This window comes from Nannobrachium achirus (assembly GCF_963921795.1).
Source record: "Nannobrachium achirus genome assembly, chromosome: 21".
In the NCBI taxonomy this organism is placed as follows: Eukaryota; Metazoa; Chordata; class Actinopteri; order Myctophiformes; family Myctophidae; genus Nannobrachium; species Nannobrachium achirus.
In genome coordinates this window covers 36,485,696-36,500,279 of record NC_137828.1, presented here as the reverse complement: position 1 = coordinate 36,500,279, position 14,584 = coordinate 36,485,696, and the positions used below count along the sequence as shown (strand labels likewise).

Here is a 14,584-nt window from a genome sequence, read left to right as displayed (position 1 = left end):
GGGCCATTAGTCTATGCCCGTAGCATAGCATATGCCAGATGGACACAAAATGGGCATCTGCCCAATAAGCTTGAGGATTGGTTGCTTCACATGACACTTTGACTATAAGTGTGCCGTTTTCCATGATTGGTCAGGTTATTATAAAAATCAAACCTCGGTTCGAAGTAGAGCGGTGAATCTGTGTATGCGTGTGTGTGTGTGTGTGTGTGTGTGTGTGTGTGTGTGTGTGTGTGTGTGTGTGTGTGTGTTTGTGCCTGCACAACAGCGCCCCTCCTTTAACTTGTGTGGCCACTCAAGGTATTGCCAGGCTACAGACATACCCAGCCAGCCAGCCAGCCAGCCAGCCAGCCAGCCAGCCAGCCAGCCACATAGCCAGCCAGCCACAGACATACCTGTCTATTGGGAGCGCTTTCACCGCTCCAAAAATCACACCCAATGTGAAGTGAGCGGTGGTCGTGCTTGCATAACGTCTTCAATTGGTAATTGGTGATGCAATACAGGCTACACACACCTTCTGCAGAAAAAGACTAGGATATAGGTCTAGGATGTAATTGGTGATGTAATATGGCTACACACACACACACACACACACACACACACACACATATTGCTATGGCAAAACGGCAAACGCTGAGGAAAACACATTGCTATGGCAAAACGCTGAGGAAAAGTGGCTACAGATAGGTCTAGGATGTAATTGGTGATGTAATATGGCCACACACACACACACACACACACACACACACACACACACACACACACACACACACACACACACACACACACACACACACACACACACACACACACACACACACACACACACACACACACACACACACACACACACATTGATATGGCAAAACGCTGAGGAAAACACATTGCTATGGCAAAACGCTGAGGAAAAGTGGCTACAGACACACGCACAGCCACTCTATGGAGCGGTTTACCACTGCTCAAAAACTACGAAGCGGGCACAAACCTCTAGTTGTGGGCTCGCCTATAAGGCGAGCACACTTTAGATATTGCCATTATTTCTATACTAGGCAGTCAGTGCAGTCAGTGCAAGTATCAAAAAAACTTCGGTTCCTTTCTACTCCTACATACTTAGTGAGAAAATGAAAATAAAAACATCAATGTGTTCAGTTTACAGTGGCGAAGTGTGCTATTATTTTCTATAGCAATCGGCCAAATGGTGGCGCTGTAGGAAGCCTTCGAAAGTGCGAACTTTGAACAGGTATAGCTCATGCTGTGTTTGAGTTACAGTCATGAAACCTGTATACACGTATGCGTCTCCTCATGCCGAACAACTTTTACCCTCTAACTTTTGACCTCTGACCTTTAGGTCTCCCACAATTCGGAATAATATGAAAAACAGTAAAAATCTATCTCCTCCTGGGTTTTTTTCGTTACGCGCACGAAACTTTTTTCACATGAACTTTGGACCAATACGGTCAAACTGTCTGGTCGGATTTCTTTTAAAGTGAAATATAATTTTTTAATAATTCAATCAATATTGCGGTTTTATGCAAATTATTCTTCGGCCTCTAAATCATACATGCAAAGTTACACGTTCATGGCATTTGGCAAAGATGTGGAGGGTTAGTCAAAGTATCACTGAAACCAATTTTATTCCAATCGGCCAAAGGGGGGCGCTATACGAAGCGTTTGAAAATTCAAACTTCAAACGGGCATAAGTCATGACTCGTTTCGTTTGAAGACATGCAACTTGTTACACGCGTGCTTTGACTCGAGCGGAAGACATCTATGTTGTTGTTAAGTAAGCTCCGCCCTTTGATTTTCCGCCATTTTGTAAAACGCGTAAACCCGCTTATATTCTGGAATTTTCGCTCCACGTGCACAAAACTTTTTTTACGTGAACTTTGGACGGATATCTAAAGATCTGTCGGATCGGATTTCTTTAAAATTGAAACATGCTTTATTAAATAAATTCAATGAATATTGCAGTTTTATGCAAATTATTCTTCTGCCTCTAAATCATACATGCAAAGTAACATGTTCATGGCATTTGGCAAAGATGTAGAGTGTTAGTCCAAATATCAGTAAAACCAATCTTACCCCAATTGGCCAAAGGGGGGCGCTATATCATTTTGAGCTGTTTGTGAAACGCTTAAACCCGTTAGGATTTTTTTTTTGCAATTTGCATGAAACATTCTACACACAATCTAAGGACCTTTATCTAATATGCCTATGAAGTGCACACACACAAAAAAATAATAATAATGAATATAGCCGCAAGCAGCGATAAAGTGGCCAAAGCCAAAAACACTTCAAATCATGAACACAGCCTGCAATGTGCGTGAAATCTTGCAAGCACATTCCCAATAGGTCAAGGAACAGATACCACCCTTCTCACATTGGCCTGTTATAGCGCCACCAGCGGGTCAACTTTTGCACAACACATTTTTGGAACAAAATGGACCAATCTTTGACGTCAGTAACGTCAAAGAGAGCACTGCCTGCGATCTTGACATTTTGTACTTTTATAGCTATTGTTTTCCGGCTTGAAGCGAGCCCACAATTGTTTCGAAGGAACAATATTTTTCTAGTTATTAATAATACTAGATCCTTACCCATCTCCTCACCCATCCCTAAGGGATCTTTACCTCGGGCCGCTCACGTCTAGAGATTGCCTATTTATAAACTGTATAAATACCCGTATGCAGCCTTATTTATATATGCCTTGATATTATGATGTCACCTTTTGCCCCTCTCTGATTGGCTACGGTTATACACGGCCCGTGATTGGCTACGGGCGTAAACACAGACAGACAGACAGACAGACAGACAGACAGACAGACAGACAGACAGGGTTTCTGGAATTTATAGATAGATAGATTAGATACATAGATTATTAGATACATAGATGGCACGGTGGCGCAGTCGGTAGTGCTGTCGCCTCACAGCTAGAAGGTCCTGGGTTCAAGTCTCCTCTCCTCCGTGTCATCAGTGCCCATACCCTAGGTAGGGTTGGCGAAATGGCCTTTCTTTGTAGAGTTTGCATGTTCCCCAGGGTAGATACCCTCACAAAAACATGCAGTAATCCTGGTCTCTAGTATGCCTCCCCCTGGCCAGCCGGGGCGCCTGATGGAGGGGAAAGGAACTGGTTGGAATAACATGTCCCTTCCAATCGCTAAGTCCTACCGGGGAAACACCCCCCTGTCAGGTGATAAGAAGTGGACTGATCACTCCTTATGCACTGAAGGAAGCGCATGAGCTCAGTTCAAGGCCCTCCCAGGTTGTTTAAGGGGAGGTAGCACCCAGGATTACAGCTTGGGAAAAAAATAGATAGATAGATAGATAGATAGATCGATAGATAACATTAATATAAATAAACATAATAATGATAAATGGGAACTTATAGTATACTACTTTACACTGATCTAAGAAGCAACTTAATTGATGATTGATCATTAAAATAAACTGAATATGCATTCAACCAGCACATCTGTCCATTTAACGCTTAAGATTTTTACGTGGGCCCTGATCCAGAAAAGGTTGTGAACCACTGTCCAAGCATAAAGCTGCAGCTTTTTTAATGAGATCATCTTCAATTTTTTGGAAATGATTCTTTATAATTGATTTCAAGGTGAACCTCTGTTTCTTCCTTTGCAAAATCAGGTCCACACAGGCCTCCAGGTCTGACACCTCTTTCCTCAGCTTCCTGATCGTCTTGCCTTTCTCTATCATGTTCCTCTTGAACTCGGCTATCATCTTGATCTTTTTGGTCACTTTGTCCTTCAACACTATATTCTCGGCATCACATTTCTTCTGAGTCTTTTCTGCTTCACCTAACTCCTTTCGCTCGTCCTGCAGCACGGTCTTTGTAGCGGTCAGCTCGTCGTCTAGATCTTCGCCCCTGTTCCGAGCCACGAAAAGGTCTTCGGTGATCACCTGCTTCTTCGAAAACAGCTCCTCTCTCTCCTTCATCCAGTTCCTGTCTTTTGTTCCCTTCTGGATCCTGTAGTCCTCTGTCAAGGCGTACTTCTCAATGAAACAAACCTGCTCCTGGGAGATCCATTCTCCCTTAATGCTGTCCCGTTCATGCTCCAGCTTGGCTTTCTCCTCTGTAGTTTCTGTCAAGGCCTTTTGGGTGGAGACCAGGGAGATTTGCACTTGTTGGTACTTGGCCCTTGTGGCTCTCAGCTTTTCCTCCATTCCTTTGATTCTCTGAACTAGGGTGTCAAACCTCGCCGCCAACGTCTGATATTCTCTGAACTCTTGCTGTCTTTCCTGGATCAACTTGTCGGTCACTTCCATCTCCTTCCGGAAGTCCTGGAAATCACTGGTCAACTCCTTAAAGTGATCCTGGAAACCTAGCCTAAGGTTCTTTTGTTCGCAATCCATGGAGGTTAGCGTTTCCTGCAAGGCATCTAGCATTCTGCGGAACTTCTTTTTCTCTAAATTGGTCTCGGCGGTCACAAGTTCATCGCATTTGTTTTCCAAGTCCTTATGGTTTGAGTGGAGCGACTCTTTCATTTTGGTGACATTGTCCATTTCGGCGGTCAGTGTGTCCTTCATGGTTTGCATCTCCTGTTTCCCCTCTTTTCGTTGGCTGTTCTTCAAGACGATCTGGTTTATCTGCGCTACTGTCACTTGAGCAGCCTGTAGCTCCTGAGACAAAGTTAGATTTTCTGTCCTCAGCTCATACAGAGAGTGTCCAAATGTTGCTGGGTACTGCCCGACTGCGGAGGACATGTCAGCAGCCCTCTCTTGTGGACTCTCGCCAGCCTCAGCTTGGAGAGTCTCACTCTTTATCTGGTCAGCTGCAAAGATCTGCTTCTGCTCTTCCCCGAGTTCGTCAAGGAGTAGGGGTGAATTCTGTCCCACCTGGTGGTTGAGACTCTGCCCGTAAATTGTTTTAAAACGGCGTGCGCGGTACTTGAACAACCGCTTTACGCGCATGGCACGCCTGTGGCCTTTCTTCTTCTCATGGATGCGATCCATGATTTCAAAATAAGGGATGACACTCTCATATGCCCATATTGAATTACAACCAAAGGCCTAGTACTTTGAATCTAAACTGATGACGCAAACACAACACACTCATGCTTATGGACGTATTTGGTGACATCAACGCCCAAATTAGTATAACAGCACACCCACCACAGTGCTGAATGGCAGCTGCCTCGGACGAACTCCTGAGGTCTGGACGATGAAGGGTGTTGTTTGTTTTGCATAAATACTGTAGGTAAACTAAAATGAAATGTACACACTTAAAGGAGTAGTTCACCCCCAAAATGACTTTTTTTCTATTGATTACTCATGCCATGGAGAGTAGAGTTCAATAATATTTTTTGTTTTTTGTCACATTCCTAAGACAAAAATGTGATAACAATAAATTTACCCCCATTCATTTCGGATGGTGATCCGTTTCGAAACGGGTCACCATCCGGAATCAATGGGGGTAAATTTACTCAAATCAAATTTTTGTCTTAGGAATGTGACAAAAACCAAAAAATATTATTGAACTCTACTCTCCATGGCATGAGTAATCAATAGAAAAAAAATCATTTTGGGGGTGAACTACTCCTTTAAGTTAGCATTAGCTACCAAGCTAATGTATAATGTTGAAGGAGCACTTCACCCATTTTAAACATTATTGTGCGATATTTGGATAAAATCTGAAGTAGTAAAATATATACAGTACACACACACACACACACACACACACACACACACACACACACACACACACACACACACACACACACACACACACACACACACACACACACACACACACACACACACACACACACACACACACACACACACACACACACATTTGAGCTGTGAAAACCGCTCCTATGTTTCACTTTGTGTTAACCCAAACATTAGCACGGACCAATCAAAATCTGTTCTGATCATGATGTCATGTGTTAAGCAAACAAGAACAGACCAATCGAATGCCGTTTTGACCATAACATCATGGATACAGAGGCTTACGATTGGTTTGTCAGTTTCAGAAGGCATTTAACAACAATATTAGCACCGTTCACAGCCTTTGATTGGTCCTTGTTATGTTGAAGCTGTGGACAGTACACCCTTTGATAGGCTGTTCAAACTCATAGGAGCTGAATATTACCTTTGATCTGAGATAGTAACCACACTTGCACAGATTGTGGTTATTGTCACTGGTCCCAGGTAACACATACTGTAGCTCACATTAAGGCATTCACCAAATATTCGAATATCAAAGTTCACCAAAGTCGAATATTCGCTTATTTTATTTTTTATTTAATTTTTTCTCTTTAAAAAATATGTAGTTTATAAAGCTTGACTAGATAGGAAGTCATAAGGATGAGTTGTCAATGCCCCTGGTGGATGAATTTGTTAATGCTCTGCCTCTATACCAGGGGTTCTCAAACCTTTTTAGGCCGTGACCCCCAAAATAAACATTATTTGAACCCCCACCCTGACAAGCACTTGGAATTGTAGGTATTACATTTAATGTGACTCGGTTCCACAGATAAATATTGTGAAAATAGCAGATCTACATGCTCACAACGCCTCGCAAAGATCGGCTAGTTTCACAATGTTCGCCTCTTGCTTACTTAATATTTGACAGTTTGGCCAGTCCTGTTGAATATTCAACTATTCGAATACTTTGAGGTTGAATCATTCGAATACTAAAAATCACTATTTGTGAATGCCCTACCTCACATAAGCTAAACTCGTCCCTCTTGTTTTATAACCCACAAGAAGCTCCCTCTGGGAGGCAAAAGGTAGGTCTCTCCTTAGGACCTGAAGTGACAGGTGTATAGAAAGACTGTCCATCTGACCCTCTGTCTGTTTGGAACTCCACATGGACTATGTGGTCTCGTACTTCAATCATTCTACGAGCTTCAGGCGGTTCAATCTTTAGGGTGACTGTCTTGTCACTAAGGGTATTCATAGTATTAGTATAGTAGGGTATTCATGTTTATGAAATGTCATTGCGATCTGGAAAGTTTTATCTTATTTTGTTAAATTGACATTGAGGTTGTAGTTTTGTCATAGTTTTAATCTTGTCCCAGATTCACTCTCCATTGTCATCATCAATGCACAGTCCTCTCTGTACGGTTCATACTACAGAGCAAAAGACCATGATGCTCTACTGATAACAATAACAAAAACCAAAGAAATACTCTAGGTCAGGGGTCGGCAATTAGATTTGGCCTCGGGCCAATTAGATGGCGGGCCAGAAAATATAATGAAAGGCTAATTTAAGAAATTGATAGTTAAACAATGTTACTGGAACTCCAAGACAGACTGCTTTACGAGACATATAGGCATCTGTGCCAAAACTAGCTGTTTTCCCCCCTTTCTATTTGCAAATATTGATGGACTGATGTCGTCGAGCCTATAATAATTTTAATGATTAAGCCTATATACTTGTATGTTCAATATTATTATTCCCTTCTTCTCTGCTGCCAGTAGGCTACATACAAACAAGCATGATTCATAATATGCATCATTCATAATAAATCACTGTCTCACAATACATATATACTGTATATGCATACCGGTATATACTGTAGCTAGATGTTAAACTCACCTTAACCTTAATACCAAACTGATGGGCGCCTGAACAGCATCAGTTGCAGCAGCTGGGGCCTGTCAACGCACAGACAATAAGCGGAATGAATGCTGCCTGCCTTAAAGCAGGACTTAATCCACATAAAAACATGGTCAGAAATCAGGGATGAAATTACAGTGTGTGTCTAGACCAGGGGTCTTCAAGGGGTCCTCAGAGTTACTATGGTGGGTTACAGAGTGAAAGGTCAGGTTTACTTAGTAAGTAGTAAACCTGGCCTTTCACTCTGTAATTGACGGTTTGAAGTGGTTATGTGTCTGAATATGAATCCAACTCTGATGATTATGCTGTCAAACAAGTCTATGAGGTCATCTATGAAATCTAAGAAAAAGTTTAATCTGCAACACAATTTTATACAATATGTCGTATGTGTGTGTGTGTGTGTGTGTGTGTGTGTGTGTGTGTGTGTGTGTGTGTGTGTTGAGGGGGGGGGGGGGTGTCCCTGCTTCGATCTCTCTCTCAAAAAAAAAAACATCCCATCCTTACAATTGATGAAGGTGTGGTTCAGGGCTGACTTGCCTGGGTGGGAGCGGCGGCAGCAGCGGGTAGGCCTGCTGTGGGAGCTGCAGCCTGGGCAGCGGGTTGGGCATTGGCTGGTGTGGGCTGCAATGGGACCTGGCCTGCAGCCTGAGGTAGTTGTGCCTGGCCCGCGGCCATGGGCTGGTGCTGGCTACTCAAAGGTTCCGTTGTCTGGAAAACCTAAAGAGAAAACTCCCATTATGTCCCGTCTTAACTGTATATTCAGCTCCGATATTAGTGTGGTTGCCCTAACAGGAGCATACCGTTCGTCCGTAATAGGCTTCCAAACAGGGACATGCTGGGCCCCTGATTCAGCCCGGGAAAAAGAGTTGGAGAGGCCCTCATTGCGCGCTATAGAGAGAGATCTCTCTCTCAAGACATCACAAGACATCACAAACGAAGGATCCGATCAGCACCATTTTGAATCGCACGTCACACGGCCAACGTTTTCCTCGGGTCCCAGAATTTTCCATGGATTTCAGTGGCGCAACCCACGACTCGCATCGGGGCAACCACACTAGAAATTTCCCAAAATTGCACATTTTCTAGTTTAAAAACAGACTTGTGTTTCTAAAATGGTCAAACAAACATATACACATATATGTCTGCAATACAAGTTTTAAATTGCTCCCACTAATTTTGGATGATCTGTACCTCACGTCAATAGAATTGAGCTCTCAAAGAGGGTCAGGGTCATAACGGGTTCTGACGTGCCCACTTGTCCAACTGTTATAGACTTAACTAGTGTGTGCATGTGGTGTTGCTTGCTTGCGTGTTTGTTTGGGGTTGTGAGTACATGTGTGTGTATGGTTGTGAAGGTGGTTTGTTGAGTGTTGTTGGTAATGCATCTCTTGCATTGTCTAATTATAACTTAATAATATTTTTTATGCTGCTGTAATACCCTAATTTACCCTCAGGGACTTAATTAGTGTGGTTGCCACACCACCACACTATAGTACCTGTTTAACTTCATTCCTTCCAGATAAAACTTTTTAAATGTATTTGTGAATGAATTTTCTCCATTGACTTTAATTAAAACTTTAAATTCCCAAATATGGAGATGATTAGTATAATAATATTTATATGGGTAATAATATATCTATACTATAATTTTGCGAATGTCTGAGTGAGTGAGTGAGTGTCTGTCTGTCTGTCTGTCTGTCTGAAACAGCGTTTCTCCTCAGTGGCTGGAGCAATTGATCTGAAATCGCATCACCATTAGCATATGAACACACCTGACATAACTGTAAAGCCCGTTTGTCACTTTCACAAATCGTATACTGTATATTAGCATTTTTATGGTGTATCTACTATCTATTCTGCATCTAGCATGAGGCACATCTATTCTGCATCTAGCATGAGGCAACATGTTTAACCAGCTCTCTCTCTGTGTGTGTGTGCAGGCAGGCGGGTGTGTGCGCAGGCGGGTGGGCGGGCTGGGGTAGCCATTAAACGAAACGGGTATTTCTTACATTGATGCTCCTACATATTATCATGCAAGCACCAGTTAAAGTTACTTTCCATCCCTCATATACTGTATGCACAGTGCACATCCCATAACCCACACACTGCACATCATTTTGGAGCTCATATCTTTGAACGTGTAAGGGCTATTTATAATAATAATAACATATTATTTATATATATATATATATATATATATATATATATATATATATATATATATATATATATATATATATATATATATGCCATATATGTGCCAACTGTGCGCTAGTTTGATGCGCACAAAATAAACAATACATGTTCTGTTTAGTTGCTGCAGTTGATGTGACAAAACAAACTGGAAGAGTTAAGTTGCTTGCTGGCGGTGTGCCATCACTTTCATAATTAATCATAACACATTGGACAGTGGACTTCAAGCTGATTAATATTTCATCACACATCATGTTGAAAACACTACTGTAAGCGGTTATCTTTGTTTACTTCTCGGCTGCATGCAGTCATCAGCTGTTGACGACTTGTGTGCCATTCACCACTAAATCATTCAGCAGTTGTGGAAAGTAACTAAGAACATTTACTCAAGTACCTTACTTAAAAGACAAGGAGCGGTCTCCCCCCCCCAAAAAAAACTAAAAAAACAAAACATTTTTTTTTTCTTTTTTCAAAAATGTGTACATAAAGTGTTGAAATTATGTTTTTTATGTGGCCACACCCACCAGTTCATTAAGTACAACTGGTTTTCAGGTGGGTGGTGACCCAGCTTAAGTTAGCCACACCCACAGTGTTGGGTGGTAAAAAAAAAAAAAAAAAAACACCCACCTCTGAATTCGTGGATCCTTCCTTCACTCTCGGCGACTGTTGAAAAACACACCAGAAATTACAATCAGAGTAGAATACAATCCTTTGATCTCTAGAGCAGTGTTTCCCAACATTTTCTGGACAGGGGCCCACGTAAAAATCTAGAAAGCGTCCGCGGCCCACCCATCTGACCACTTAACACCAACGCTTTCCAAGAAGAAAATCTAACATTTTTCAAAAGGGATTCATACAATCAAAGGAATCCATGTTATGCTAGTTTGTCTCCTAGGGAGGCATCACATTTCTCTTTTGTGTCTCGAGCTAGAAAGTTTGGAAATCACCGCTCTAGAGTAAGGCAAAATATTGCATAGGCTACACACGCATGTACAAACAAATGCAGGCACGCACACGCGCACACACACGCACGCACACACACGCACGCACGCACACGCACACACACACACACACACACACACACACACACACACGCGCACACAAACACACCCGCACCAGCAAGCAAGCAAGCACATACGCACAGAGAAAGCAAGTAGGACTGTCTCACTCGTTTACTTCCATAAATTATCTGTCCTGTTCATTATCACCATCTCCCTCCAAGAGTGTTGTAACAGCCTGGAGAGGACAATATAAGGAATGCTATCCAACACTAAATTAGCGTCTAATAATTTGATAATTAATCTGGCCTTAATTCTGTCTACAGAATCAAATTGAACCTGTTTTCATTCATTAGCTACAGGTGTTGAGAACTGTGATAATTAGGTTATAAACGGGTGATTTCTTTTTTTGCCTATTCATGCCTTTTTCTTTTTTGCATTAGATTTATGAAAGCTAAAAAGCAGAAATTATTATAAAGGAAATTCTGTGAAAAGAGGCACACACACTGTCCTAAATAATCAAAGTCTTAAAGACTGCTGGTCTGCAAAACTAATATAAAGCCCAGGGCGACTCTCGGCACCGCAGAGCCAAGACAAACTGAACTGTCAGAGAGGATAATCATTGATATCAGGTGAAAACCTTGCTTTTTTCTATGGCTGGGACTCTATTACAAAAAAGAACAAATTAATTAAGAGGCTTTGTAATTAATGTTTAATCGCATATACAGTACAGTAAATATTTAACCTTTTTTTCAATTAAAACACTTATCGGTCTGTCGGCTTCTTCTCCCATTGCGCTGGGCGTTTGTTGACTGGTGCACCGGTATGATCTGTACGCCTGAAACTCGTCCAGTGAGAAAGTTTTTGTGGTGCAAAAACTAAGCGTGATTAAAATGTGTATTATAGTTTTTTTGTAATGAATTAAGTCCTAGCCCTATTTTTTTCACAAGCAATTTTTTATACTTTTCATTGGTTCAATATTCATGTTCACTACTTTTGTACGACGAAGTAGGGCATTCATTTAGGAAAAAAACGTAAAAGGGAGAAAATGTGAAGGTTTTTGCCAGACAGCGACGATATGCGACATGTGGACGGCTGTCAGACAGAACGGCCACCCAACAGTGTCTCGCAACTACTGTGGACTATTACTATGGGGACTGCAACGGTCCTTTAGGTCAGAGAGAGGCATTATGTAAGTAAGTGTAATGAAATAAAAGCTTGTGAAAGAGCTCATGGCTCACCATATAATACAGTTTCTTTGAAAAGAAGAAGAAAAAGACAGATAATTTCATTTGAATGTCAAAGGAAAAAAAAGTCATGGGGGTTCTGGAGTGGAGCTCATGGGCGTTAATGTGCTTTGCCATGATAAAAAATAGCCAGGAACAAAACAGCATGACAGCATTTGAGATGAATTTGAATTCCTCAACGAGCATTAGTTGCTCTGATTGAATCAATCAATCAATCAATCAATCAATCAATCAACCAACCTGGTATTGATTAAAGGGTTTGATTTGGTCAGTAGAATTAAAGACAATGTGATTTATGAACAGAAATAGAAACAGAAATACAGATGGCTTCCAGGAAAGGTAACTCTCACTTCATCTTAAATGGCTTAAGGTTTGACCTGTGTACACAAAAGGACTGCTAAATGAGTCATATAACCATGAACCTTTCAAGAGTCTTGCTATACTCTTCTCCAAACTTTGCAAAAGATAAAAATATAGAACGAATGAATTCAACCATGCTTGAAACAGTGCTTTTGTTTATAATATACTGGATAGGCTGATTACATGCATCAACTATAGAGAAGTGTGCTCCTCTGAGTACAGATCTATGCCAAGCCGGACAACTACTGCCAAACAGTATGAAGTATCATTAGCACCATTCGTGCCTAATGTGTTGGGGACAAAAAACACATGACTTGAAAGAGATTGTGTACCTACAGTATTTGTGTGTGAGTTTTGGACAAAATCTGTAGTAGTAGAAGCAAAAATAATAATAATAATGTGAGTTTGGAAGAAAATCTTCAATCGTGGAAATTAGCTTGTTTATTTGGTGTTCCAAATCTGCTATACGTATATGCACATGCTCCTGTTCCATGTGCTGCCAGAAATGAGAGCCTAAGGTCAGATTAAACTAGCAGAAGATCTACAGTATGTACTGTAGCTATAAATGTCAAAGTTTAACACAAATCATAAAGCATAACAATGTGAGGCCATGCCCAAGGCGGTTCAGGTTTACATGCCAAGGACCCCCAAATAGCCTCTGGCTGCGGCCCACCCCATTGCTTAACTCTTTGAGCGCCAGCGCCCTCTAGGGGCCAAAGAATGCCAGCGCATCTCTCATAGGCGAGTGCTTTAGCTTCCAGGACTTCAGCTTCCAGGACCTGACGTGCTCACGTTCATGCACGGCATGGAAATGTCCCGGATGAAGATGCTAACAGAATGGCTATTCCCATTTTGTCATCTAAAAGATCATTTTTGGGCGATTTCGCCGTAAATAAACCTCGCGCCGCTTTCCTAAAACACAAAAAAGAGATATAAGCCTTTAAAGATGCGGTCTTTCATTGGATTAGGCGGAGATTGGCGATTGCGTTCGCAAATTCCGGCCGGCCGGGACGTTGTTAGCTTTCGGCTAGTAGCTACAAAAATCAAGCCAGGCAAATAAAGCCGAACTACTTCGGGATCGGCACACTCGTGTACTCATCGGAAGCGGCGCCGAACATCGGGTGAACATTGGGGAGCTCAAAAATGTATTTTAAACCATTTTTAATGGAATATATCGTCGGACAGAGTAGAACGGCTAGCTGGCTAGCGGCTAGCGAGCCAGGACCACCCACGACTCTACAAGCAGCTCGGGGTAAGTGAATTAATAAAAAAAAGATTGTATTGGATTGAAATAAAGCCGAACTAGTTCGGGATCGGCACCAGATGAGTTAAGAAAGGAAAGTTCACAACTTGGCTCCTTTCCAGTTGTACGCCACTTGGAAAACCTAGCTGTAACAACTAAGCCATTGCATAACAGGCTTGTGGTGTGTCTTCTGATGCCTGGAGCCGAAGTTACGTAATTTTAGAACAAAGTCTCTTCTATCAGCTTGAGGAAACATGCTTATTATCTGCGAACACAACACGCATGTGTCCTCTTCCTCCAACTCTAGCGCTAAGACAACAGACAGTACCTTTCCCAGATGGACATCAAAGAAATGCAAAGAAACTATCCGGAAACTAAATAAGACCCGCTTAACAGACTTACGACTGTCGAACAATCTGGCTAATAATCATTACTGCAAAAGACAACATGTTTGCTTAATTCATTTTAAATAATTGTGCTTGAGCTGGTATTGGTCAGCATATCTGCAAAGTGATCACTACAGGGGGCCTCTTGTGAACGGAGTTTGTTACTTCCTGCCCTGTTCTTCACCCTCTCATCTTAAGCTTTATTTTTAAAACATTTCCTGCTCTCATGGTCACAACATATTCCCTAGTTAACCCTGGCCAGATAGAGCGAGAGTCCTTCCTTGTTAGGGGACAGCCATCTGTATTTGTGGTGGCAAAATGAACAACCCTGGAGGTGGGCAGCTCGAGCGGGAGGGAGAAGCGCACTTGGCGCCTGGGTGCGCCAACAGGCTTCGGCTGCTGGTCCTTCGCCGATCAGGACACATAACATACACACAGGGTTACACTCAGTGGAGAAACAACGCACAAGAGGACACAAAGACGCTACTGCATAGACATGTAAATGACATTTCATCTCATGCATGGAAATAACAAGAGACGAGAGAAATAACAAGAGACGAGACAGTGATGGTGAA

General features: G+C 42.0%; 1 protein-coding gene across 2 annotated transcripts in view; it reads right to left on the bottom strand.

Moving 5' to 3' along the window:
- oxsr1b (oxidative stress responsive kinase 1b) overlaps positions 1 to 14,584 on the bottom strand; it is a 132,680-nt gene that overhangs the window by 8,876 nt on the left and 109,220 nt on the right. The window contains exons 12-15 of one of the 2 annotated variants that reach the window (XM_080752155.1): positions 14,337 to 14,414; positions 10,403 to 10,438; positions 8,116 to 8,299; positions 7,562 to 7,613 (exon numbers count right to left, since the gene is read on the bottom strand). In XM_080752155.1, the coding sequence (XP_080608281.1) occupies positions 7,562 to 7,613; positions 8,116 to 8,299; positions 10,403 to 10,438; positions 14,337 to 14,414 (350 nt within the window). The remainder of the gene's footprint in view (positions 1 to 7,561; positions 7,614 to 8,115; positions 8,300 to 10,402; positions 10,439 to 14,336; positions 14,415 to 14,584) is intronic. The other variant, XM_080752156.1, reaches the window with a different exon arrangement.